Source organism: Tyto alba, unplaced genomic scaffold, assembly GCF_018691265.1.
Source record: "Tyto alba isolate M040663 unplaced genomic scaffold, T.alba_DEE_v4.0 Super-Scaffold_20000042, whole genome shotgun sequence".
Lineage (NCBI taxonomy): Eukaryota > Metazoa > Chordata > Aves > Strigiformes > Tytonidae > Tyto > Tyto alba.
In genome coordinates this window covers 13,383,278-13,406,972 of record NW_024881293.1, presented here as the reverse complement: position 1 = coordinate 13,406,972, position 23,695 = coordinate 13,383,278, and the positions used below count along the sequence as shown (strand labels likewise).

The 23,695-nt window shown below is 56.1% G+C and overlaps 1 protein-coding gene across 1 annotated transcript in view; it reads left to right on the top strand.

Annotated features, from left to right (window-relative positions):
• The window catches only part of FBN3 (fibrillin 3), a 113,531-nt gene extending 91,022 nt beyond the window's left edge, over window positions 1–22,509 (top strand). The window contains 32 exon segments of the mRNA XM_042794583.1: window positions 337–462; window positions 896–1,018; window positions 2,236–2,358; window positions 2,954–3,115; window positions 3,601–3,669; window positions 3,973–4,098; window positions 4,401–4,526; window positions 5,077–5,226; window positions 5,796–5,867; window positions 6,935–7,060; window positions 7,679–7,804; window positions 8,311–8,436; window positions 8,673–8,789; window positions 9,024–9,152; window positions 9,775–9,894; window positions 10,263–10,388; window positions 10,475–10,627; window positions 11,071–11,136; window positions 11,418–11,543; window positions 11,789–11,908; window positions 12,346–12,468; window positions 12,751–12,882; window positions 13,492–13,617; window positions 13,851–14,057; window positions 14,284–14,409; window positions 15,558–15,680; window positions 16,395–16,511; window positions 16,770–16,898; window positions 17,518–17,637; window positions 18,156–18,387; window positions 18,939–19,107; window positions 19,888–22,509. Of these exon segments, the coding sequence (XP_042650517.1) occupies window positions 337–462; window positions 896–1,018; window positions 2,236–2,358; window positions 2,954–3,115; window positions 3,601–3,669; window positions 3,973–4,098; window positions 4,401–4,526; window positions 5,077–5,226; window positions 5,796–5,867; window positions 6,935–7,060; window positions 7,679–7,804; window positions 8,311–8,436; window positions 8,673–8,789; window positions 9,024–9,152; window positions 9,775–9,894; window positions 10,263–10,388; window positions 10,475–10,627; window positions 11,071–11,136; window positions 11,418–11,543; window positions 11,789–11,908; window positions 12,346–12,468; window positions 12,751–12,882; window positions 13,492–13,617; window positions 13,851–14,057; window positions 14,284–14,409; window positions 15,558–15,680; window positions 16,395–16,511; window positions 16,770–16,898; window positions 17,518–17,637; window positions 18,156–18,387; window positions 18,939–19,107; window positions 19,888–20,262 (4,391 nt within the window). The 3' untranslated portion in view covers window positions 20,263–22,509.
• The last annotated feature ends 1,186 nt before the right edge of the window (window positions 22,510–23,695 follow it).

The window sequence follows — 23,695 nt, the reverse complement described above, 5'->3', positions numbered from 1 at the left end:
CATCTTCCTGGGACAGGGAGTAGTCACCTCCTCTTAACCACCAGCCTGGCTCAGCACCTGGCTGCCTGTGTCTGGGGTTCCCCAAACGAAGGGTCCCCCAAAAACCACTGCAGCCTGCCCTGCACCACAGCCTGCTCAGATACCTTCAGCAGAAATCCACCTTCTTCTCAGCAGGTGTTTGGGGAGGATCAAGGCAATGAGAAGTATTGCAGCCCCTTCCCCCCAGGCTCCCAGCAGAAGGGTGGGAATAAGCTTGTGAGAATTTTCTGGGCAAGCTGAGGAAAGCTGCCGTCTTCCGGTGGACACCATGTCAGTGTCATGCTTGACTCTCTCTAGATGTGGACGAGTGCGCGGACAATGTGAACCTGTGTGAGAATGGACAGTGTCTCAATGCACCGGGGGGTTACCGCTGCGAGTGCGAGATGGGCTTCAATCCCACAGAGGACAGCAAGGCCTGCCAGGGTAAGTGCCCAGAGTTTTGACGGCTGCTCCAGGAGATCCAGTGTCCACCTCCTTTCTGGCCTTGGTCTCTCTAATTCCCTGTCACCACCTGATCCATTACTAAGCGAGACCCAGCATCACCTGGTGGTGCAAGGCACCTGAGGTGCCAGTTATTCCACTTCCAGCAGTTGGTCCCCAGCCCGCAGAGGCTGGGCTAAGCCAAGGATCCATGCAAGATGTGGACAATCAGCAAAAGAGGGGTGAGGGGAGAGGGCATACACACAGCACGCCTGGTCCTACTCTCCCAGGAAATGGTATCCCATGGCACTAGAACCATCCTGAGACGGGTTACCCACATCTGGGTCGTGGCTCTGCTTTGTGATGGGAGCAGGAGAGGCCGGTCCTGGCCCTCACTCTGCCAGATCCTGAGTACCCAGCTCTCCCTGTTTTGCAGACATTGATGAATGCACCTTCCAGAATATCTGTGTCTTTGGGACCTGCCAGAACCTGCCCGGGATGTTCCGCTGCGCCTGCGATGATGGCTATGAACTGGACAGGAGCGGAGGCAACTGCACAGGTATAGGACTTTCACAGGGCTGTTGGATGAGGATCGTTTCTCTGTGATCTGCTGATGCGAGCTTGCTCCAATCACGACTGAGAGCAGCACTAGCAGCCTAAAGCCAATTAAGCATGCCTGCATGATGTGGTGATGTGCCTTTGTTCTTGGCAAGGCCTTGATGCTGCAGGAAGGTGGGCCTTCAGTGGGTAGGAAGAAAAGCTTGGTGTGGCTCTGCTCCTTTCTTCTGACTCTGGGCAGGGTGGTATGAGGTAGGATAAGACAAACTCTGTTTCTAGAAGGGCTTTGCCTACCATCACATTGTCGTGGTTTAGGCCTGATTGGCAGCCAACCACAATGCAGCAGCTCTCTCTCCCTTCCCCTCCGGCAATGAGAAGGGACAGAGAGCCAGGCTTGGGGTTCAAGATAGGACTGGGATGGGGAAAAATCCCCCTTTATGATCACGAGCAAAAGGCAGACTCGTTAGGGGAAGAAAAAAAAGAACATACATTTATTACAGACACTAACAACACATAACAGAGTAGGACAGTGAGAAGCATTGCCACATCTTGAGAACACCTTCCCCCCACCCCTCCCTTCTTCCCGGGCTCAGCTCTGCTCCAGATATCTCTACCTCCTTCCCCCAGTGGCGCAGGGGCAGGGAATGGGGGGTGCAGTCAGTGCTGCCACTTCTCTTATCCTTCGGTGAGGGGAGTGTCCGAAACTTGTTCCCCCTGCTCCATCGTGGTCCCCCTCTCACAGGAGACAGTCCTCCACAAACTTTCTCCGACATGAGTTCCTCCCACGGGCCGCAGTGTTCCCCACACTGCTCCGTCATGGGTCACTAACTTTCTCCAACTGGATTCCCTCCCATGGCTGCAGCCCTTCCCAAACTGCTGCGGTGTGGGACACCCCCGCATGCTGCAATCCTCCCAGCGCTGAATTACAGCAGCAGGGCTACCTTTTCCCATGAGACCCCGGCCTTCTTCAGGCACAGCACCTTGATTATACCAAGCAGAAGCCACAGGCCATAAATCAATGTCTGCTCCACCGTAGATCTTCATGGGTGGTGGGGGGGGGCCGCCCTGCCGTCTCCCCACAGGATACAGGAAGAGCCTTAGAAACACCATGGTCATGGGTATACACCTGAACACAGAGTATAGAGCTCAGGGCTGGGGTTGTGGTTTCTGTGGCAGTCTTCATCTTTTTTTTCAGTCTTCATCCTTCCATCCTTTCAGATATCAATGAATGTGCCGACCCTGTGAACTGCATCAACGGCCTGTGTGTCAACACGCCTGGCAGCTACCTGTGCAACTGTCCTCAGGACTTCGAGCTGAACCCCACTGGTGTGGGCTGTGTGGGTGAGTGGGCTGTGTGGAGAGCACACCTTCCAACCAGGACCTTGGTAGTCCTCCTTGGTGGTCCCACATAGCTGGAACTGGCCACTACCAGAGACTGGGGTGGCTGACCACTATCTGCTCTGCCAAATACCTGGCTGTCCATGATGGGCTTAACCCTGCAGCAGCAGCAGAGTACCTACCCCCTGCTAAGGCTGGCCCACCTTGTGTCCCCAGTGTTGAAGCTCTCCTGGTTGAAGCAATGGGCAGCTCTGGAGCTCTTCTTAAGTGTTTGCTTCTTGCAAGGCCCTGTGTTACTGATAGCATTATTTGGGTCATGCTCCCTAGCCACACTGAAGACAGGCCAGCATTCTACAACCCCTGGATAATACAGTGTGGTTTTTACCAGACAAGCCAGGCAGACTTTATTCTTGAAGGGTTCCCAAAGCCACGAACTGCAAGGACAGTCTGGATGTGGTTTACTACAACACAAGTGGACATCTGGGACAGGACTGGAGCCTTATCCCTCTCCCTGCTTCTCGAGGCAACAGCGTCATTCGTTCCTCCTGTGCACACAAGTCTTTACCGGCTTTGCTCACCCACTACTGTCTTTGTGCAGATACCCGTGTTGGGAACTGCTTCCTGGATACCCAGGATCGAGGCGATGGGGGCATCTCCTGCAGCGCAGAAATCGGTGTTGGGGTCACTCGGGCATCCTGCTGCTGCTCACTGGGTCGTGCATGGGGCAACCCCTGTGAGCTTTGTCCTCCAGCCAACACGAGTGAGTTGGGAAAATGTCTGGGGTGAACCTGAGCATGGTCTGGATGGGCGGTGTAGAGCAGAAAAGAGAGACAAGGCCTCTTCCCTGTGGCTTCTCGACTCAGTCTGGGAGTCCTGGGTCCAGGATCTGCTGTCATCACGGTGGAGAAAGGGAAGCTGAGGGAGAGGAAGGCAGGGGGGAGGTGAAGTGGGATGGGGGACACCAGGCTGGTTGTGCCTGGGGGATCCAGGCTGGGATCCTTTGTTCCTAGTCTGGTGGGCTGGGGGAGGGCAGCAGATGTGAACTAACCCCATTCAAGGGTGGGCAGGCAGAGACAGGGAAGCTAAGTTGGTTTGGCATGCGATGGGAGTCAGGCTGCTCCATCTGGCCCACTAACACCGTCCTTATGGCCTGTTTCTCCTGGGTTTCTCTTGGTTATCTCTACCCCTCCTGTTTTATGGGAGCCTGCTCAGCTCAGGATCCCCTCCGATTGACTTTTTCCACAGCTGAGTACAAGACCTTGTGCCCTGGAGGAGAAGGTTTCCGGCCCAACCCCATCACTGTCATCCTGGAAGGTAATCCAACCCAGTCCCCATCCTCCCTCACCAGGAGCTTGGGTACTGGGGGAGCCCAGTCCTGTACGGCCACTGTTTGCCGTGGCACTGGGCTGACTGGGTGCCCGCCAAGCCCCTGACCACTGAATGATAAATAGCAAAAGTGTGTTCCCTTCGGCTGTGCTCCAGCCCCCTGGCCGAGCCGCTCAGGCAGCAGCAGGGCTGGAGTTGGTGGGATGAACCCGATGGGGACCCCGGGGTGAAGGCACTGCCTGGGCTGGGCTGGCAGGCGGTGAACACCTCCCCGTTGCTCTCCCTCCTCAGACATCGACGAGTGCCAGGAGCTGCCAGGGCTCTGCCAGGGCGGCAACTGCGTGAACACTTTTGGCAGCTTCCAGTGTGAGTGCCCCCTTGGCTACTACCTCAATGAGGACACGCGCATCTGTGAAGGTAGCTGTACCGTGGTGCTGGTGCTTGTCTGTGTGCCTGGCGTGTATGGCACACGTGTGGGTGTGCCACAGAGTTGTGCGTGTATCTGGGCTGCCCGAGGAGCAGTTGGCAGAATCCCTTCCCCTTACTCTTCCAGACTTCCCACCCTCATCACAAACCCTGTCCCCTTTCCCAGTGCCAGGCCAGGCTGGTCCCTGTGCCAGGCCCATCCATACCTTGTGCCAAACCTACCCCCAACCCCGTTTCAGGGCCTTCTCTACCTGTACCCAATGCATCGACCTCCAATCTCCTTTATTTGGCAGATATTGATGAGTGCTCTGCTCACATTGGGATCTGTGGCCCTGGGACCTGCTACAACACCCTCGGCAACTACACCTGCGTGTGCCCCCCTGAGTACATGCAAGTCAACGGAGGAAATAACTGCATGGGTACGGCATGGTCCGAATCTGCGGGAAGGGGTCCGGCAGTGCCCTGCCTGTGAGCAAGCCCAGGGTTGTGCGGTGGGCAGCACGGTGTGGGCAGCACGGTGTGGGCAGCACGGTGTGGGCAGCACGGTGTGGGCAGCACGGTGGCTGAGCGGCTGGAGCAGGAGTGCTGGGAGCAGGGGCTGGGACTCGGGGTGCCCGAGTTCACCGGAGCCTCACCGCACCCCTACCCCTGCGCCGTGCACGTTGCCCGTGCCGGAGGGGCTGGCGCTGCCCCTGCCAGCAGCTGAAGGGAGAGCTGCTGGCACGGGGCGGTGAGAGACCCAGCAGAGCACTGCCACTGCCTGCTACGGGGGCAGGACCCAACGCTCTCACCGGAGCAGGGCTTCAGCCCATCACTGCAGCCTCTTTGCTGGGCTGCCCTGTGTGTCACCTGCAGTTCCCTGAGCACCGGGACAGCACGGGGTGGCACATCCCCAGCGATGAGCACCCTGGGGCTGGCAGCACCCATTCCCGGGGCTGGCACGAGACGCTGTCTGGGCTGCCTTTGCAGACATGAGGAAGAGCGTGTGCTACCGCAACTACAACGACACGTGTGAGAACGAGCTCTCCTTCAACATGACCAAAAAGATGTGCTGCTGCTCCTACAATATTGGCAAGGCCTGGAACAAGCCATGCGAGCCCTGCCCCACACCAGCCAGCCGTAAGTCAATTTTTCTGGAAGGACATCTTGATACTGTGGCTGCCCTTTTGCTTTTCCAGTGATCCTGTGCACTTGGAGGCACAGACACTAAAGAAATAGAGGGGGAGAAGGGAGAACATCATGTCTGGCAGGTGGGGGTGGGCGCTGTGGGGACATGCATTGCACTAGAAGGATGCGGGAGACTGGGCCAGTGTCTGTGGAGAGGAGATGATGTGTGGGCTGCGTGGGGAGTGTTGTGGGTGTCAGCGTTGCAGCGGGGAGTGCTGGCCATGCACTGCGTGGAGGAGTGAGCCTGTACCTGCCTGCGAGGCACACGGATGCCGCGTGTGAGCATGCCATTTACCGTGTGACGTGTGCCCTGCAGCGCACGCGTGTGCAAGCCCTTTGCCCGGTGCCATGCGTGTTCTGGGCCTCTGTGACTCCTGGCTGAGCACCGTGCAGATCCCCCCGCTCCCTGTCACACCCCGTCTCCTCTCACTCCAGCCACAGGCTGGCCCTTGTCCCTCTCACCCCTCGCTGCACCCCAATGCCTGCTGAGCATGGCCATGACCTTGGTGTTCCCCTTCCAGCCGAGTACCAGATCCTGTGCGGGAACCAGGCCCCCGGATTTATCATCGACATCCACACAGGAAAGCCGATCGGTGAGTAGAGCTCCCCGTGCCCTGAGGAGCCAGGTCTGCTCTCTGCCCCTCTGCTTTCTCCCCACGGTGCTTGTTCCCTTCCTCCCCCTTAGTAAATTAAGCCCTGAGCAGAAAAGAGACAAGGAAAAGAGGTGGCCTGCGTGGCTGCAAGCAGCTGGCCAAGCCTATGTCCTGAGTGGCTGGGTTGCTCAGACCTCCCCACATTTGCAATTGTGCCTTGGTTTCTGTCCCACCTGGAGAGAGAGGTGACCAGCGATCACAAACAGCGGCCAGTGGCCAGCTAGATCTAGACCTGTGATAGCCCTGGCACTCACCCTGCCAGCAGCGCCGGCCCTGCAGCAGCAGGGCACCGCTGAGAGCCAAGGTTTCAGGTTTGTGTTTTGGTAGATGGAAAGCTAGAGGAGCTGTTGAAGGTCCTGGGATTTGCGGGCTGTCTACAGACGCTTTGCAGTCTTGAAAGATGCACTTGCTGGTGGTTTATGAGACAAACAGGTTAGGTAATCATTGGTTCACCCGGCGTTGGCAGTACCAGCCAGGGGACTGAAGTGGAGGGAGATGAGTTCAGCTTCAGCTTCCAGGAGGAAAGTGCATCCGAGGGTATCAGTGCAGGGCTGGCAGGGCTGGTGGTGGATTGTGCTGGGCACAGCGACAGTCGGGGACCCTGGAGCCATCTCGGTACTTCAGTGACCCCTTGGATTTCCCATTTGCAGCCTGGTCCCAGAGCCTGAGCAAGTGTCCATGTTACTGCAGACACACTCAGAGAAATCAAAGGTGGATGTCCTGGGTAGGATCCCTCCCAGCACGTGCTACACAGGCTCTGCCAACAATCCCATGGCTCCTATGACTTGGAGTCTTGTGTGGCTCTGTTGTGTACCCCGAACTCTGCAGAGCAGCCCAGGCCTGGCGTGATCTGCAGATCCAGTATCAGTGGCTCCGCTGTTTGTCTGGTGGCCCTTTCCTGCTACTCTTCTTTTCAGAATGAACGAGGGCAGCAGTCTGCCAGCTATGGGGGCTGCTTCCCTCCCTGCTGCCTTCCCGGGATGCTGAGGGATGTTGTCTGTGTGCAGATATCGATGAGTGCAGTGAGATCCCCGCTATCTGCACGAACGGCGTCTGCATCAACCAGATCGGCAGCTTCAGGTGCGAGTGTCCCATTGGATTCAGCTACAACAACATCCTGCTCATCTGCGAAGGTAACAGGGCAGCCAGGGCAACGCTGCCAAGGGCACCCAGAAGGGTGGGGGCTCTCAGCATGGCACTAACATCTCCCCACCTCATGGGGCACCAGGATGAGGGCTGACAGCAGGCGTGGACAGAGTCTACGTGTTCTCATCTCAGCCTTCTTGAAATCTTCATTTTCCCTCATCAATGGTTGGACAAAAGTTGCTGATTTTCATTCGTGTTCCTGTCGTGTTCCAGAGGTTTTCCCTTCCTCTGTTTTGTTTTTTTGGTTTTTTTTTTTTTGTTTTGTTTTGGTTTTTTTTTTGTTTGTTTTATGTTTTTTGTTTTTTGCTTTTTTTTTTGGTTTTGTTTTGTTTTTGTTTTGTTTTGGTTTTTTTTGTTTTGGTTTGGGTTTTTTTTAGAAAAAGTTTGCAAACGCGACTGTTTCAAAGTTCTGCGTTGTAACTAAAATTCCCACTATTTATTGCGAAGCAATCGGAAACAGGTTGAACATTGACCCTGACTGGAGCAAACCAAGGGTTAAAATCCACTTGACTCCACTGAGCCGCTCCAGCCCTCCCAGGATGAGGGTGCCCGGTGAGTGCTTGGCACCCTGCACCGCCCAGGTTTGCATTTCTCTCCTCCCACAGACATCGACGAGTGCAGCAGTGGGGAGAACCTCTGCCAGCGCAACGCCGACTGCATCAACATCCCGGGCAGTTACAGGTGCGAATGCTCAACCGGATACAAGCTGTCGCCTAGCGGAGCCTGCGTGGGTAAGATGGGAGCTCTTTGCTACCTATTCCAGAGACACGTGTGCTGACACCCCTGCCTAGGCTCTTCAGATATTTGCAGACCACCATATGTGGACCCAAGGAAGGACAGGATGAATGCCATGACAGCCCTGTGCATGGGTCTTTTGCCAAGCCGGGGGACTATGACCTGGCCGTGCTGTGATTATGGGATACCTGTGCTTTTGGAACAATTCCCAGGGATTGTGGGCTCCCGGGGGATGAGAAAAGGTCCCTGTGAGGTGCAGCTTTAGTCTGGCAGCTCAGGCTCTTTTCTCCAATGAAATATATTTTTTTAGAGATGGCAGTGCACAAAGCTCTTGTTCTCTGTGAAGCCACCTCTCAGAAAACAGAGACCCCGTTCTGCTGTGCTGCTGCTCACAGACACGGCTTCCCGCTGGTGGGCAGGGGTGTGCAAAGGGCCAGTGCCTTGGCTCTTCCCATTTGGTCCATCCCTTCTGCTCACTAGTGCCCGCTTTGCTTCGTTTTAGGTCGCAACGAATGCCAGGAGATCCCCAATGTCTGCAGCCACGGGGACTGCGTTGACACCGAAGGCAGCTATGTCTGCATCTGCCACAACGGCTTCAAGGCCACGGGGGAGCAGACCATGTGCATGGGTCAGTGTGGCTGCCACAGCCCTGCCGTGAATCAGATATCAGGATGGACGTGAGGTCTCTCCAGCACCCGCTGGGTAGTGCCAAGGACAGCCAAGGGCCACAGCGTCCTCTCGATCCCAGGCTGCCCCTGCAAGCCATAAGGGTGTTGTGCAGCTGCCTGGACCCTGTCTGCCTACCCAAGGCTGTGGCTCTCAGATCACTCAGCCCCTGAATCAGTTGTGACCTTCTCTCTGCAGATATCGATGAGTGTGACCGACAGCCCTGTGGCAACGGGACCTGCAAGAACACAGTGGGCTCCTACAACTGCCTCTGCTTCCCTGGCTTTGAGCTAACGCACAATAACGACTGCATGGGTGAGTTGCACGGACTCCTGACCACGTGGATTGCTGACTGGGGTCAGCGTGGCCATGGCTGTGGGGCGTGGGGTGTCACCCGGTGGCATATGGGGGTGAGCTCTGGGTGTCACCTGGCAGTGGCTGTAGGGGTGGCTGTATGTGTCAGAGGCGTAGGGCTGGCTAAGGTGGCACGCTGACACTCACCTGCTGTGCCTATCTCTTCCCGTTGTGCTTATCATTTCCCTCCCACAGACATTGATGAGTGTTCATCCCTGGTGGGGCAGGTGTGTCGAAACGGCCAGTGCATCAACAGCATCGGCTCCTTCCAGTGCCTGTGCCAAGAGGGGTACGACCGGACCCCTGATGGGAAGAACTGTGTAGGTGAGTGTCTGGGCAGCGCGCTGGCCCTCCTCAGTGAGTTGAGGTGTACGTTGGTGTGGCTGGTGCAGTGTCATGAGACGTGGTTCCCAATCTGGTCCCATCAGAGGCAACTGAGCAGTGGACTCTCCAGATCTGCTCACAAGGCCCCAAGTCCTCCGGAGCCAAAGCCTGGTCATTTGACTGACCATGGACTGGGCCCCACTATGCCTGCATCCCCCTTCCAGCAATGCAGGCAACAGTCAAGCCAGCTCCTTTCCCTGTGCTGAGACCTGCAGGCAGCAAGGAGAACTGTCTTGTCCATGCCCCTAAAGCATGCAGAGTTGTACCAGGGATGCCTTGGGATCATCCTGCAGGGCTATGAGGGCAGACAGGCACTTTGTACTCTGGTTACTTGTGTCCACCACCCTGCCTCCTGCAGCACCAGGTGCTGCAGGCCTGAGTCTGTGTTCCCAGGGTGCACAAGGTAGAGCATCCTGGAAAATGTCTTATCCGCTTCCCTTGCATCTTTTGGGCAAAGCAGGGTGCCGCTGCAGGTAGGGCCTGGGTGCAGTAAGGTACCCTGCACCCAAGTCCTCCCAGCTGAGCACAGACACTATCACTGGTTATTTCCTCTCCTCTGCAGACATCAACGAGTGCGTGAGCCTGCCTGGGACCTGCTCCCCGGGCACCTGCCAGAACCTGGAGGGCTCCTTCCGCTGCATCTGCCCCCCTGGGTACGAGGTGCAGAACGACAACTGCATCGGTAATGTTGGCTCTGCCTCCTCCATTTCCAGCACAGCATGTGGTCACCTTGGACCATTCCCAGAACAACCATATTCTTTCTGGGTGGGCTGGGGCATGCATCACCACCCCCAAGCAATTTCTTGAAAGCAATTGGACACAGAGCAAGGCAAGGCCTGCTCCCCTGACGGAGGAGGCTCTGTGGTTTTCCTGTGCCCTGGCCTCTTCATCATCCCACTTGCCCTGAGTGTGGGTTAAGGGTTAGGGCTGGGGTGACGTCCCGCAGGCTTCAGAGCTCCCCAGACATCACAGCTTCAGATGGTTTTAATGCAACGAGGAAAGGAGTGACCTTTGGCTGTTCTGTAAGTAATATATCCCTGGTGCTCCCAGATATCAATGAGTGCGAAGAGGAGCCCAACATCTGCCTCTTCGGGACATGCACCAATACCCCTGGCAGCTTCCAGTGTGTCTGCCCTCCGGGCTTCGTGCTGTCTGATAACGGCCGACGGTGCTTTGGTGAGTGCAGCTCATCACGGTGGGGAGGGGAGCATAACCATCCTGGATGCCTGCGGTGACCTCTGCCTTCCCCCCTCCTCCTACAGATACTCGCCAGAGCTTCTGCTTCACTCGCTTCGACAACGGAAAGTGCTCTGTCCCCAAGGCCTTCAACACCACTAAGGCTCGGTGTTGCTGCAGCAAGATGCCAGGAGAAGGCTGGGGAGACCCCTGTGAGCTGTGCCCACAGGAAGGAAACGGTAGGTGTGCTGGGACCTTGCTCCGTGGGAGACATGGCTGAGTGTGTCTCCGACACGTGCAGAGCGTGGGGAAGGTGTGCAGGTCGGGCAAGACAACCAGCGATGGCACAGTGGGCTCCTCCATCTGGAGAGTACTGCCTTGAAAGCTAGTAGCCCTTACTGGACTGCAGTATTCCCTGGGTCTCCAGAAACCACAGTCAGGCTTATTTCTGTCTTGGATCTGCTCTCAGTTCTCTGCAGAGCTTTAGATAAGGTAAAAGCATCTCAGTGCCTCCAGATCGAAGGCAAGCGCGGGTGTCTTCCAGCCAGCCAGCATTTTGTGGCCTCCCATGGGCAGTGATCTGTCAAGCTCTCAGTCATGCTCTAGAAGCCTCCAAAGCGCATTTCAGCTTCTGTGAGTAGAAGCACTTGGAAGTATATCTCACTTTTCTGCTTTCTTCCAGTTGCCTTCCAGGAACTGTGTCCATACGGCCATGGAGCCATCCCAGGCCCAGGTGACACCCGAGAAGGTAAGGTCTGATCTAGGGATGAGAAAAAGATTGTTTTGTGGGGGGTTTCCTAGAAGCAGCCAAACTTAGGCTACCTGGAGGGTAGGGTTGAACCCCAGTGGCAGGAGGGGAGGGACATAGGACTGGGTGCCCTCCCAAGCTCATGGTCTCTGCTCGCCAAAGGTTCATTCCCCAGCTCTGGAGAGGGAGTGTCTGAGATTGCAGGTCAGTCCTGAGAGGACAGGGATATGTTTCTGGCTTTATGCTCACATGAGGTTTCCTTGCCTTGGTTTCCCTTCTAGATGTTAATGAATGCTCAGAGAACCTGGGTGTCTGCATAAATGGGGCCTGCATTAACACTGATGGGTCCTTCCGCTGCGAGTGCCCCTTTGGGTATAATCTGGACTACACTGGAGTCAACTGTGTGGGTAAGGGTCTGCATGGGGAGCACCGCTCCCTCTTGCTTTTATCCTCCTTACGTCAGGGGCTATGAGCATGTTCATCATGTGTGTGTGTGTGGAGAGAAGAAACTTGCTTCTCCCCTGCCCCTTTGCTTTTTACTCCTGGCTCCTGGCTTTGCTGGGCTTGTTTGAATGCTCTGGCTGCAAGAAGAGACCAGCCTGCACCTTTCCTATCTCACTCTTCCACCTGACGTGGTCCCGGCTTCCTCCAGATACCGACGAGTGCTCCATTGGCAACCCCTGTGGCAACGGCACCTGCACCAACGTGGTGGGAGGCTTCGAGTGCGCCTGTGACGAGGGTTTTGAGCCAGGTCCCATGATGACATGCGAAGGTAATGCTCCTGTGGGGCAATCCCTTCACCCCCATTGCATACCGGGACATGTGTGCGACCCCACTGGGTCACTGCCTGGGTGAGCAGCAGTCAGGTCAGCTGCCAGTGGACAGTGCAGAAAAGCTGGCTGGGGCTCCTCTCCACGTGAGTGTGGACATCAGCGCTGGTCCCCTTCGGCTTCCTCTGAGGCTGGAGACCTGCCTAGGAGCTGCCTCACCAAGGAGCCAGGACCCTGTCCCCATTGAAGCTGCTGAGACACCGTGTGTCTGTCCATCTGCAACTGAAAACCATGACAGGGAGTCTTGGTGGAACAACGTTCTCAGGAGATGAATACATGGGGAGGAGGGGAGTCTGTCCTGGGGAGATCCGCCACCGTTACTGCCCAGCTGACTCTGCCGAGAGCACAGAGTCGAGCTCTCTCCCCTCCTGCCTCCCAGATATCAATGAGTGTGCACTGAATCCCCTGCTCTGTGCCTTCCGCTGCATCAACACCTTCGGCTCCTACGAGTGCACCTGCCCATCTGGATACGCCCTCCGAGAAGATAGAAGAATGTGCAGAGGTAAAATCCCCTTCTGCACCCGTCCGGGGAGCTCCCACACTCTCCCCAGCCCCCTGCACTTGGTGTTCTCTGGTGCTGTACAGAGGGAAGGCAGGACTTCTGAGCTGGCATCTCTAGCTTACTCTCGCCTACCTTGGTGGCCCTGCTGTGTGCCAGCCAGTCTGGGTCAAGGCAGGAGGGACTGGTGGAGCCGTGCAGATGTCAGGACTCAGTTCCTGGCTGCCCCCTCAGTGCTGCAGAGCTGGCAGGTTGACCGTGGTCTCATGAGGTTCTCGGTTGCAGATCTGGATGAGTGTGCAGAGGGTCTGCACGACTGCGAGTCTCGAGGGATGCTGTGCAAGAATCTCATCGGCACCTTCATGTGCATCTGCCCACCAGGAATGCAACGCAGGCCCGATGGAGAGGGCTGCACAGGTACCAAGGACCAGGCTGGGAGGGATTCCCAGTGGGGCTGGTGGAGGCCACCTTCTTCTAGTCATTGTCCATGTATATAAGTTTTATGTCCTTCTGTCAAACAGCTCCTCCCCAGGGTTTTGTATGTGTCAGAACTTCCTCTGTGTCCTCCTAGATGCCTGCACACACAAAACCTCTGTTCCTCTCTGGACCCACGGGTCTACACAGTTCCAGCACAGGCTGACACAGCATTATGCCATGTGTCCTTTCTGTTGAATCTTGCCATGTCTGTGTCAAGCTTCTTTGCACTGGGCTGCTTTTGGAAGGGCCCGCGTGGGCCAGCCCAGACCTGCACAGTAGTAGGCACAGCAGGAACACGGAGCAATCCCAGCAGCTTGGCCACTTGCAGGTGGAGGATGTGCAAACCAGGGAAGCTGGGTAGCCAGCCACCCTGCTTCGGGAGAGATCCAGGGCAGGTCGATGTGTCTCTCTCGGCTGCCTGAGGGTGCAGAAGTGGCCCTCAAGGACTGTGTGAGGACGTTTCAAACTGAGTAGTAGCAGGAGGACTCGCGGAAGGCTGAAATTTGTCCTATGCCTCACTGCAGCTCTTTTTGGCTCCTTCCTTCCCAGATGAGAACGAGTGTCGCACCAAGCCTGGGATCTGCCCCAACGGCCGCTGCATCAACACGGTGGGAAGTTACCGCTGCGACTGCAACGAAGGTTTTGAAGTCAGCCCCTCTGGCACAGAGTGTATTGGTAATAACCGAGTCCTGGTGGGTCTTGAGCAGCCTCTCTTTAGTAGCAGATGATGCTTTTCAGCTGCTTCGGGGTTTCTGAGTGGGAAGGTTGTTGGGGCATCACCTTTACCTTTAGCATTATTCAAACCATGCTACCCTCCATGCTGGAACTGGCACAGGCTGGGCAGGCTGCTCAGTTATCCCTGGTGCTGACTCACATCCTGAACTCGTATCCCCACTCTCTCTCTCCAGACACCCGCCAAGGATTCTGCTTCACTGAAGTGCTGCAAACCATGTGCCAGATGTCCTCCACCAACCGCAACCTGGTCACCAAATCGGAGTGCTGCTGCAACAGTGGGCGCAGCTGGGGCCCCCAGTGTGAACTCTGCCCCCTTCCCGGAACCGCCCAGTACAAGAAAATGTGTCCTCATGGGCCAGGGTACTCCACTGATGGGAGAGGTGAGCTGGGGCCTAAATCCCCTTCAGTGCAGAGGGGAGATGTGGGTACAGGCAGAATTTCCCTGGGAACTGGCTGGGACAGATCCACGCAGTCTGTCCTGTGACATCATCTTACAACTCCCTGAATGTCATGGCTGGCTCCCTGGGAGATTCTGAGGTGCCCTGGCACAGAGGGTGGGGACAGAGGCAGCGCTGGCACTAACAGGTCCTTCCCTCCCTCCTGCAGACATCGACGAGTGCAAGGTGCTGCCCAACCTCTGCAAGAATGGACAGTGCATCAACAGCATCGGCTCCTTCCGCTGCCACTGCCGCCTGGGCTACACCGCGGATATCACAGGCACAGCCTGCGTGGGTGAGTCGGGAGAGGGAAACCCACGTCTCTGCACAGACCTTGGCCTTGGCAGGCTTCCACCACTGCTTTTCAGCGTGCAAAGAGGGGGTCCTGTAACCCCAACCTGGGCCCTGCCCTCACCTCTGGCCATGCTGTGCTGCACATCCTCAGCAGGGCTCTGGACACTGTCCCCTACTGCACGGTCCTCTAGACATCACAGTGTCACTCCATGTTGTTTAATTCCTTAAAACCGAGGCTCTTTGTCTTCTCCCTGTGACTCCTGTGGTCACAGGGACTGGCAGGAAGTGTGATCCGGAGATGAAAGTCTGTGAGCAGCCAAACTTTTCCTTGGCAGGGCAGCTGGTTCTAGCCAGCCTGAGTGCCACGTTGGGAATCCAGATGTTAACATAAAAGGCACCCTTGGAATCACAGCTGCGGGTGTCTGGAGAAATACTGAAGGAGTTGAGAAGTCCTTCCGATATTGAGATGGTGTTCAGGACCATGCCAGCAGCTGTGTGACCTAGACACAGAGTGGGAAAGAGGCCTTGTCTCCCAGAAACCAAGCTCTCTGCCTAGGAGGAGAGCAGATATGACTTTGAGCACCAGGACAGGATTCCTCCCTAAACATCCTTGCCCTTTCTCCAGCTTTGTGCCCTCCAGCCTAGCTCAAAGTTATGAGCTTTGTGAGAGCCATGGCTGCTACACTGCTGGGCAGAGGTGACGAAGCTCCAGAAGTACAGGGCTGGCCCCATCTCTGATGTTCCCAGCACTCAGGAGGAGCATCTACCCATCTCTTCAGCTAGGAAGGGGCTGGGAAAGATGTCACTCGTACCCACCAGGTCACACAACATCCCATGTCTGTGCAGGGCGGTGATCCAGCTCTTCCTGCAGGAGATCTCCTAGATTTGTGGTGCTGGCTCAAACTGAGATGCTCCCTCAAAGCCCTTGTCTCTGCTCATTGGGTTCCTGGAGAGTGGAAAAGATGCATTCATCAGGGACAGGGAGTGTGCCAGTAGCCATAGGGCCATCTCACCACTTAGTTCTGTGGGACCATGAAACCTGGGATCACCTTGTATTCAGGAGCCCCTTGGTAGACTGAATGGTCCAAGGGGGACCCAGGCCAGTCGCACCACCTGTGAAGGCTGATGTGTCTTGTCTCTTGAGTCTAGATTTGGATGAGTGTAACCAGTCCCCTAAGCCATGCAACTTCATCTGCAAGAACACGGAAGGCAGCTACCAGTGCTCCTGCCCCCGAGGGTACATTCTGCAAGAAGATGGGAAGATCTGCAAAGGTATTCACCCAGGAGAAGGCAGCAGAGACCCTGCCTCATCTCTGGCAGCAGGGGGGATGGCAAGAGCTGATTAACATGTGACAGAACAGGCAGGTCCTTCTGTTCAGCCTCGGGACAAGGCTGGACATGGAAAAAGGTGCCATGCTGAACCCTCATGGACTGACACATTGGGGTTTCATCCTTCCACAGACCTGTCTCGTCAGGAATAAAAAAAAAAAAATACTCCTTGCCCCTTTCCTACAGACTGCACAGCGTATCCCAAACTGTGCTGAGCTCCAGGGACCCTGAACCTGCGTGTCTCCTGCAAGCGGGCTGCGCGTGCCAGTCCCTGCCAGGGCTCCTCCGCGTGCTGGCAGCAGCCGGGCTGGGGCTTTGCCCACCTCTCACAGTGCTGGTGCAGTCAGGCTGCGAGGAGAGTGGCCTGGGAGGCTGGGGGAGTCTGGGATTTGTGGATTACGGGAGAAAAATCTCTGCACGCTCCAAATGTGTTTGTATACGATCAGCAGCTGAGGTGGGGAGAGCCTCCCTGGACTTGTTATGCCCATGTAAGAATTCTCTGTGTGTTGTTCATGAGGCTGGTCCACACCAGGCCCTGGACTGCTCAGGACCACTGTGGATCACTGTGTACATGCAGGTGTCACAGATTCAGCCCAGAAAGATGAGATACCTCAGTAAGATAAACTGAGACACATGTTCTTGTGCTTGTTGCTTTAGACTTGGATGAATGTTCCACCAAGCAGCACAACTGCCAGTTCCTCTGCGTGAACATTATCGGAGGATTCAACTGCAAATGTCCCCCAGGCTTCACTCAGCACCACTCGTCCTGCATCGGTGAGTAGAGGCACCCGCTGCTCTGCTGTACAGCACCAGCAAGGTCCCCGTGGGTTAGCTTTAAGCCCAGGAGAGTCTTTCCAGCCGCCCCAGCTCTGGCTTCAGAGCACTGCCCTTCTCCAGTCAGCCTGGGGTTGTGCATCTGACCCATCTGTCTGCTACTGGGCTAAGCTCCCCGATGCAAGGTAGCTGTCTGCAAAGCTGCACACAGCCACGTCGCTGGGGATGGGCTTACAAGCGGCCGCCGGTGTTTTGCAGACAATAACGAGTGCACAGCTCAGCCTTCTCTGTGTGGAGCCAAAGGACAGTGTCTGAACACGCCAGGCAGCTACAACTGCGAGTGCCAGAAAGGATTCTCCCTGGACAGCTCTGGTGTCAACTGCGAAGGTGGGTCTGTATCTCTGGGGCTTTGACAGACACATGTTTCACGTGGAAGAGTTCCTAGTTCACTCACAGTCTCTAAGGCAGCTCAGTCCAGCCAAGAAGGGACTTAGTGGGGCACCAGAAACGCACACGGGAAGCCCTGGTGCAGAGGTCAGTGCCTGACCTGCCTGGAGAAATGCCGGCTCTTGGACAAGTAGATGAAGGTCTCGGTGCTGCAATCGTAGCGGGCAAGGCTGCTGGGAAATGAATGGTCCCTTATCTCATCGGGGAGATCTCACACCAGCCCAAACCCACCATGTGCCGTGCTTAAAGAAAAGCCTGTGTTCAGCACAGGCAGCCTGAAGCAGAGCAGATCTGGTAACAGCCCAGGCCAGACCTTTAAATCAAAAAACTTCCAAGCGGGGGCTGCAAGAGGATGTATGTGGGCCTTGGGGCTGAGGGTGGTGCTCAGTTCCGAGCTGCAGAGACATAATTAGGCAGAAAGAACCACCCACCCCCACGAGCACCCTCAGGGATGCTGGCTGGTGGGCACGTACCATGCACACGTGGTCCCTGTGCACCCAGTGCTGCCCACAAGACAGGGCGAAGCTGTCTCACCACCATCTGTGTTCCGTTGCTGCAGATGTGGACGAGTGTGATGGAAACCACCGGTGCCAGCACGGCTGCCAGAATGTGCTGGGAGGCTACCGCTGCGGCTGCCCGCAGGGCTACGTGCAGCACTACCAGTGGAATCAGTGTGTGGGTGAGTGTGGGATGGGGGCTCTTGCACCCTGCAGCTGCGGGGTTGGGGGGACAGAGGGCAGCTGAGCCCCGAGTCCCTCTCCAGCCACCCCTGGCCACCTCTAACCCTGGATTCGGGGTTCATCCCTGCTAACCCAGCGCTGGTTTTCCTGCCCTGCCCCAGAGACAGACGGTGCCTGTGCCCGGACGGTGCCCCTGCACCGCCCCAGGTTCTCTCTGCAACGGGAACGTCGGGAAGCTGCTCTGCAGAGTGATGAGCTCCCAGCGCTCCTGACGCCAGCAGCTCCCTGCATTGCAGGAGGATAAAAAAAAAAAAAAATAAAAAAAAAAAAAAAAATCAAGGCAGTCCTTCAGGGACCTGCATGGGATGAGGTCTCACGGGCAGGCAGAAGGGAGCCTGCTGCCAGCTCCGCGGTGGCCGTGGGTGGGTTTCCGTGGCCACGCCGGGTGGGGAGCACCAGCAGCACAGGAGCTCCCTGCCACTAAGTTTCTGACCCGTTCTGCTGTTTTGGAGTGCAGATGAAAACGAGTGTTCCAGCCCCACCGCCTGCGGCTCTGCCTCCTGCTACAACACTCTGGGAAGTTTCAAGTGCGTTTGCCCGTCCGGCTTTGACTTTGACCAAGCCTTTGGTGGGTGCCAGGATGTGGATGAATGCTCAGCAGGCGGCAGCCCCTGCAGTTACGGCTGCTCCAACACAGATGGAGGCTACCTCTGTGGCTGTCCTGGAGGCTACTTCCGAGCAGGACAAGGGTAAGACAGCAGCCAGCGGGTAGTCCCCGCAGGCACCTGGACGTTCCTGGGGGATATCGCGGGCTGCCAAGTGCCTGGTGCCCCCCAGACATGCTCCATCACCACACTTCTACTCTCTGCCACCAATACAAACTGAAGGAGCCCCAGGAGCCAGTAAGCTCCCATTCCCACGTGAGTCCTCAGCTTCTCCATGCCAGACTGCTTCTTACCCATCACAAGATCCTCATGCTAATGTATATCTCCTCTTCCATTTCACTAATCCAATGGTTAGGGAAGCTGTGAGCATTGTAACAGATGCTCTGCAGGTCCATCTAGTCCAGGGTGCAGGCAGATTAAACCTACTGGCCACATCTAAAGAAAATGGGGCCTGATCTCTCTCAGACATGTCCTGTGTACAAGCCATTCTGTACTAAGCCATCTCCTATATACCCAGGCATGATCTTCCCTCCATGTGTTTCTGGGTGCTACATGGAGAACCTGCGAGGCCAATGGTAAGATTTCCTTCTGGAAGCATGGATCTGAGATGGATCTCTCTGCTCTTCTGCCACCAGACACTGTATTTCTGGCTTGGGTTTTGGGAAAGGTGCCTACCTTCCTGCCCCCCAAGAAGAAGATGAAGACAACCTGCTCTCCCCTGAAACCTGCTATGAGTGCAAGATAAATGGCTACCCCAAGAGAGGTCGGCAGCGACGCAGCGTCAATGGCACTGAGAAGCACCAGGTAAGAAATCCATGGCATCCTGGGTGAGGTGGAGCAAGGCAAGAGCTGGGTCAGTTGGGTGATAGCTGCCTGGAGTGGGTCCCATGCGGCGTGCCCATCCCTGTAGGGCTGCCTCAGTCCAGGCAGAGGTTGCAGCTCACTCTGTACCTGCCCATGCTGGGCGCAGGGGTGTTTGTGGATGCCGTTGAGTCCCCAAGTCCTGCAGAAATGGAAGGTCTTTCACAATACATTAGAGGAGGTCAGGGCAGTCAAGTGACACACACTTGTGTGGTTTGGCCACGAATGTCTGGAGATACATGCAATGAAGAAATAAAGCATGTTTCCTTCCAAGGGAAGCTGATGGGGGAGCAGCTCCCTAGGGCCATAGAGGACTATCAGCACTCACTGCCTGACTCCACAGTCACTATAAATACAGATTATTCCTTGGAGGGAAGTTCTGGACTCTGTCCAAAGCTCCCCGAGAAGTTCACAGGCCTGGGCAGGACAGATTGGACTGGGAGGTCATTGTGGACTCTTCAGGCCCTTGAAGGAAAACGCCCCTGAAGCAATTGGTTCTTCCCCTGAAGTTGAGGGCTCTGTACTGGCTGTCTCAGTCTCAGAGGCACAAACAGGGTACCAAGAAACACCTGAAGGAAAGCAAGGACCACAGAAGTCCTAGCCACTTCTCAGAGCTGCTTTAGGGTGAGCCAGGGGGCAGAATTCCTCTAAATCAAGTCCTCCTTCACCTGGCCATGGGCTTTTCTTGGTATCTGTAAGTAACATGCCTGGTTCCTTTTGAAGGATCACACTGTGAACTTGGCCAGCATGGATGTGGATGCTCCTCTGTCCATGATGCTGAACCTCTCTGACCTGGCTCACAAGGAGCACATCCTGGAGCTCCTGCCAGCTGTGGAGCCCCTGGAGAACCGTGTGCGGTACCTAATCTCCCACGGGAATGAGGATGGCTACTTCCGCATCCACCAAAAAGAGGGGCTCAGCTACTTGCACCTCGGCCGCAAGAAAATAGTGCCTGGCACCTACCTGCTGGAAATCGTGAGCGTGCCCCTGTACCGCAAGAGGGAACTGCAGAAACTAGAGGCCAAGAACCACCTCAACTACTTAGCAGGGGAGCTGGGCCAAGCACTGAGGATGAAGCTCCAGCTCCAACTCTACTAACATCCATGAGATCCACCCACCCAACTGACAGTACAGTCCTTAGCCTTGCCATCCACACCTGGAAACAACTGCCTCCTCTCTCGCTGCACCCCCCGCCACCACCTTCCCCCCCCTGCACTGTACAACTGATGGGAAATGTCCCTCTGGGCTCAGCACTCACCTTGGCCACGCAGGGATACTCTGCTTCCTGGGGTGCTGGAGTCAAAACCAAGCCACACCGCAAAAGAGCTCACGAAAGCTTTGCCAAAGGTTCCAACCTTGTTAAGCAGGGACTCCCTCCCTCTGCTCAGCTCTTGCCTGTCTCCTTTAACCAAGACGGTGTTAGTCGGAGCTGGCAAGGGCAGTACAATGGGGAAGCTGCCTGTCCTTCATGGTCACAGGCCAGATGCCACCCCCCCAGCCCAGGAAATGCAAGGGGGGGGGGGGCTGGGGGCAGCTTTGGCAGGAGCTATGGCACGGTGCGGTATCAGTACATTTCCCAACAGCTCTCGATCCTCCTTTGCTTCTGCCTTGTCACGATGGTGCTGCAGAAACCATCCCGTACCTACACTGGCTGTGCTCTTGTCTTTCTCTGTCCTCTCCATGTCCTCTGGTCCTTTTGGGCTCCTCTGTCAAAGGGAAAAGGTCACCTCTGAGTGGCGGGGCGGTTCAGGATGCTAACCTCACACCACGAAGCAGCCAGGCCCCGGGACCACAGGCTTCCGTAGGGAACCTGAGGTTTTCACACGGCGGTACGCCGGACACGTGCCCTCCAAAGATTGGAGCTGGAAGGGCTGCTCCAGCAAGTCCAGGGGTTGAGGTGTGCTCCTATAAATGAGGAGGAGCTCTGGGGAAAAAAAAAAAAAACAAATAATTGCGTTGTTGAATGGGGTTGGACAAACCAAACTGGCAGGAAAAATGTCCTATGAGTCTGGTAGAGAGAGCATTTGGATGCTTCCCATGCCAGAGGGGCTGGAGGGCCTGGCAGGACACGTGGGGTGTGCTGCAGGGGCAGAGTTCCTGGCCACCACCCCTGTGAAAAGTTTCCCACCAGCAGGACCAAGATGGGGATGGCGCAGGGGCTGTCTCTGCAGCCGGGCCAGCCAGAGCTTCATTTTGCAACTCCGAGCCGCCCCGTCTGCGTGACTCTGGTGCTTGTGGCCAGGTGTCCCCCCCCACACCCCACCCGAGTCAGGGGCACTTCTGGAACCGGGGGGCTGCGAGTCCCTTCCCTCTGGCTGTCACACACATCTTGGTCAGACCAAAGTGACAACCGAGATGGACAGTCTCTGGTTAATGCAGACAATCGAAATGCACTAAAAAGAGTCTGGAAAATACTAATTAAAGTGAATTGAGAGCTCCCTGCTGCCTGAAGTAGCCTGTCCAGACTGTTCTGTCCAGGTGGGCTTTTCTTCCTCCCTCAAGAGTGTTCTTCACACAGCTGGTCTCTGCAATACCATTTCCTAGTTTTGCATGAATCTGCTTTCAGTTCTGCATCAACCCTGTGCATCATCACAGGAAAGAAAGGTGCTAATTCACTCTGGTGACACACAAAACTACCTTATCAACGAATCTAAGGTGCTTTCAGCTTTCAGAAGCTGGTGCTGGTATTGAAACGTCAGCGTTAGTGCACTGTATCCATCCACCCTTTCATATTTATGTATAACCACCAAAGTTATGATTGCTCGTTGTTGTGAGGAGTGCATATTCCTGTAGCTTTTTTTTTGGTACTTGGAGGGGGGTTGTTTTTTTCCTGGTTACGCTGCCGCCGCATGGGGTGGGGGAAGTGTATGTATACTGTATTTGGGCTAATGTCAAACTTGAAAACTCTTTTGCATAATGCAGCTCCAGACTCTGGATTTTGCAAGAGTCCCAGAGCTTGTGACAGGATGGGTGGCCTGATGTTTGGGGGTTTTTTTATTATTTTGTTTTGGTTTGTTTTGTTTTTCCAACAGGTGCTTTTTTTTAAAAAAAAAAAAAATTATTAATAATAATAAATTAGCAGAGATGGGTTTGTGTGTGTGTGTTGAGCCAAAAGTCTCAAATGAAAAAGCTCAAGGTTTCCTTCATTCCTCTCTGGTGCGGTGTTTTGTTGGTTTTTTTTTTTTTTTTTTTTTTTTGTATTGACATTTCTTGCTGGTTGTTTTTTTTTGGGGAAGCGTTGAAACCCAAAACCTGTGCCCCCTTGTCCCGCACAGAGAGGTGGCTCTTTGTGGAATTCCTTTTTGTATCAGAAGCAACAGCAACAATAAAATTATTTTGGGTTAAGTGGTTCTGTGTCTTCCTCCTCGTCTGGGTGCAGCAGCGGCAGCTCCAGGGCCGAGGGGCGGTGGGGATGCGATGTCAGAAGGGGGGATGTGATGTCAGAAGGGGGGATGTGATGTCAGAAGGGGGGGATGCGATGTCAGAAGGGGGGAGGTGATGTCAGAAGGGGGATGAAATGTCAGAAGGGGGGAGGCGATGTCAGAAGGGGGGATGTGATGTCGGAAGGGGCAGGAGGCGATGTCAGAAGGGGGGATGTGATGTCAGAAGGGGGGAGGTGATGTCAGAAGGGGGGATGTGATGTCAGAAGGGGGGAGGTGATGTCAGAAGGGGGGAGGCGATGTCAGAAGGGGGGGTGCCACACTTGAGGCAGCCTGGGAGTGTGGCAGGACCCGTCCTGGCTCCAAGGTGGAGGGAGCCTGAACTGGTCTCTCCCCTGAGAGACACAATTTCCCTCTTACAGCCTCACCCAGCCCTCCCCACCCGGCACGGCTCAACCCCCATGGGGGCTTTGGGGTGCTTCCCAAATCCTCAGAGCAAGGAGGCAGAGGAGGGAGGAAGGACAACCGCATCAGCCAAGTCACTCCCGAGCCTGTGCTCCCCTCTCCCAGCAAGGGGAGGTGGAAGGAGAGGTGATGCCAGAGGTCTGAGCTGGAGAACGGCCCGCCGAGCCCGAAGGAGGGGTGTTTGCACCCCAGCATTGCTGCCGGGGGGCGGGGGGGGGGGGTCACAGGGGCCAGGACAGAGATGGAGGGGGCCCCAGGAGGGCTGGCAGCGAGGAGACGGAGGGGCTGCAGGAGAGCGGAGGTGACCCTGCTGTCACCAGCACCCCGCCGGCGCTGGGACCCGCTCCTGGCTCGCCCCACATTGAGGAGCAGCAGGGCTCTGGCTGCGTGCCCGTGGTTTTGTGCAGCGATGGGCAGGGTGGGCGATGCTACGGGGGCTTGGCCCGAGAACGGTGCCGTGTGTCCGGGAGTTCGGGGTCCAGCGCGCTGAGGTCAGCTCAAACCCGGAGTTCCAGGCTGATATTTTCGATTTTAGCAAGTCCTTCTTGGCCTCCCATTCCGGCCGCAGAGCCATGTGCCACAAGAGGGCAGGCGGGGCCGCAGCATCCCTGCGCCCGGGGGGAGCCCACGGCCTTGCTGGGTGGTGGGAGAGAGCAGGGACACGGCTGGGACCGGGGAGGAGCGGG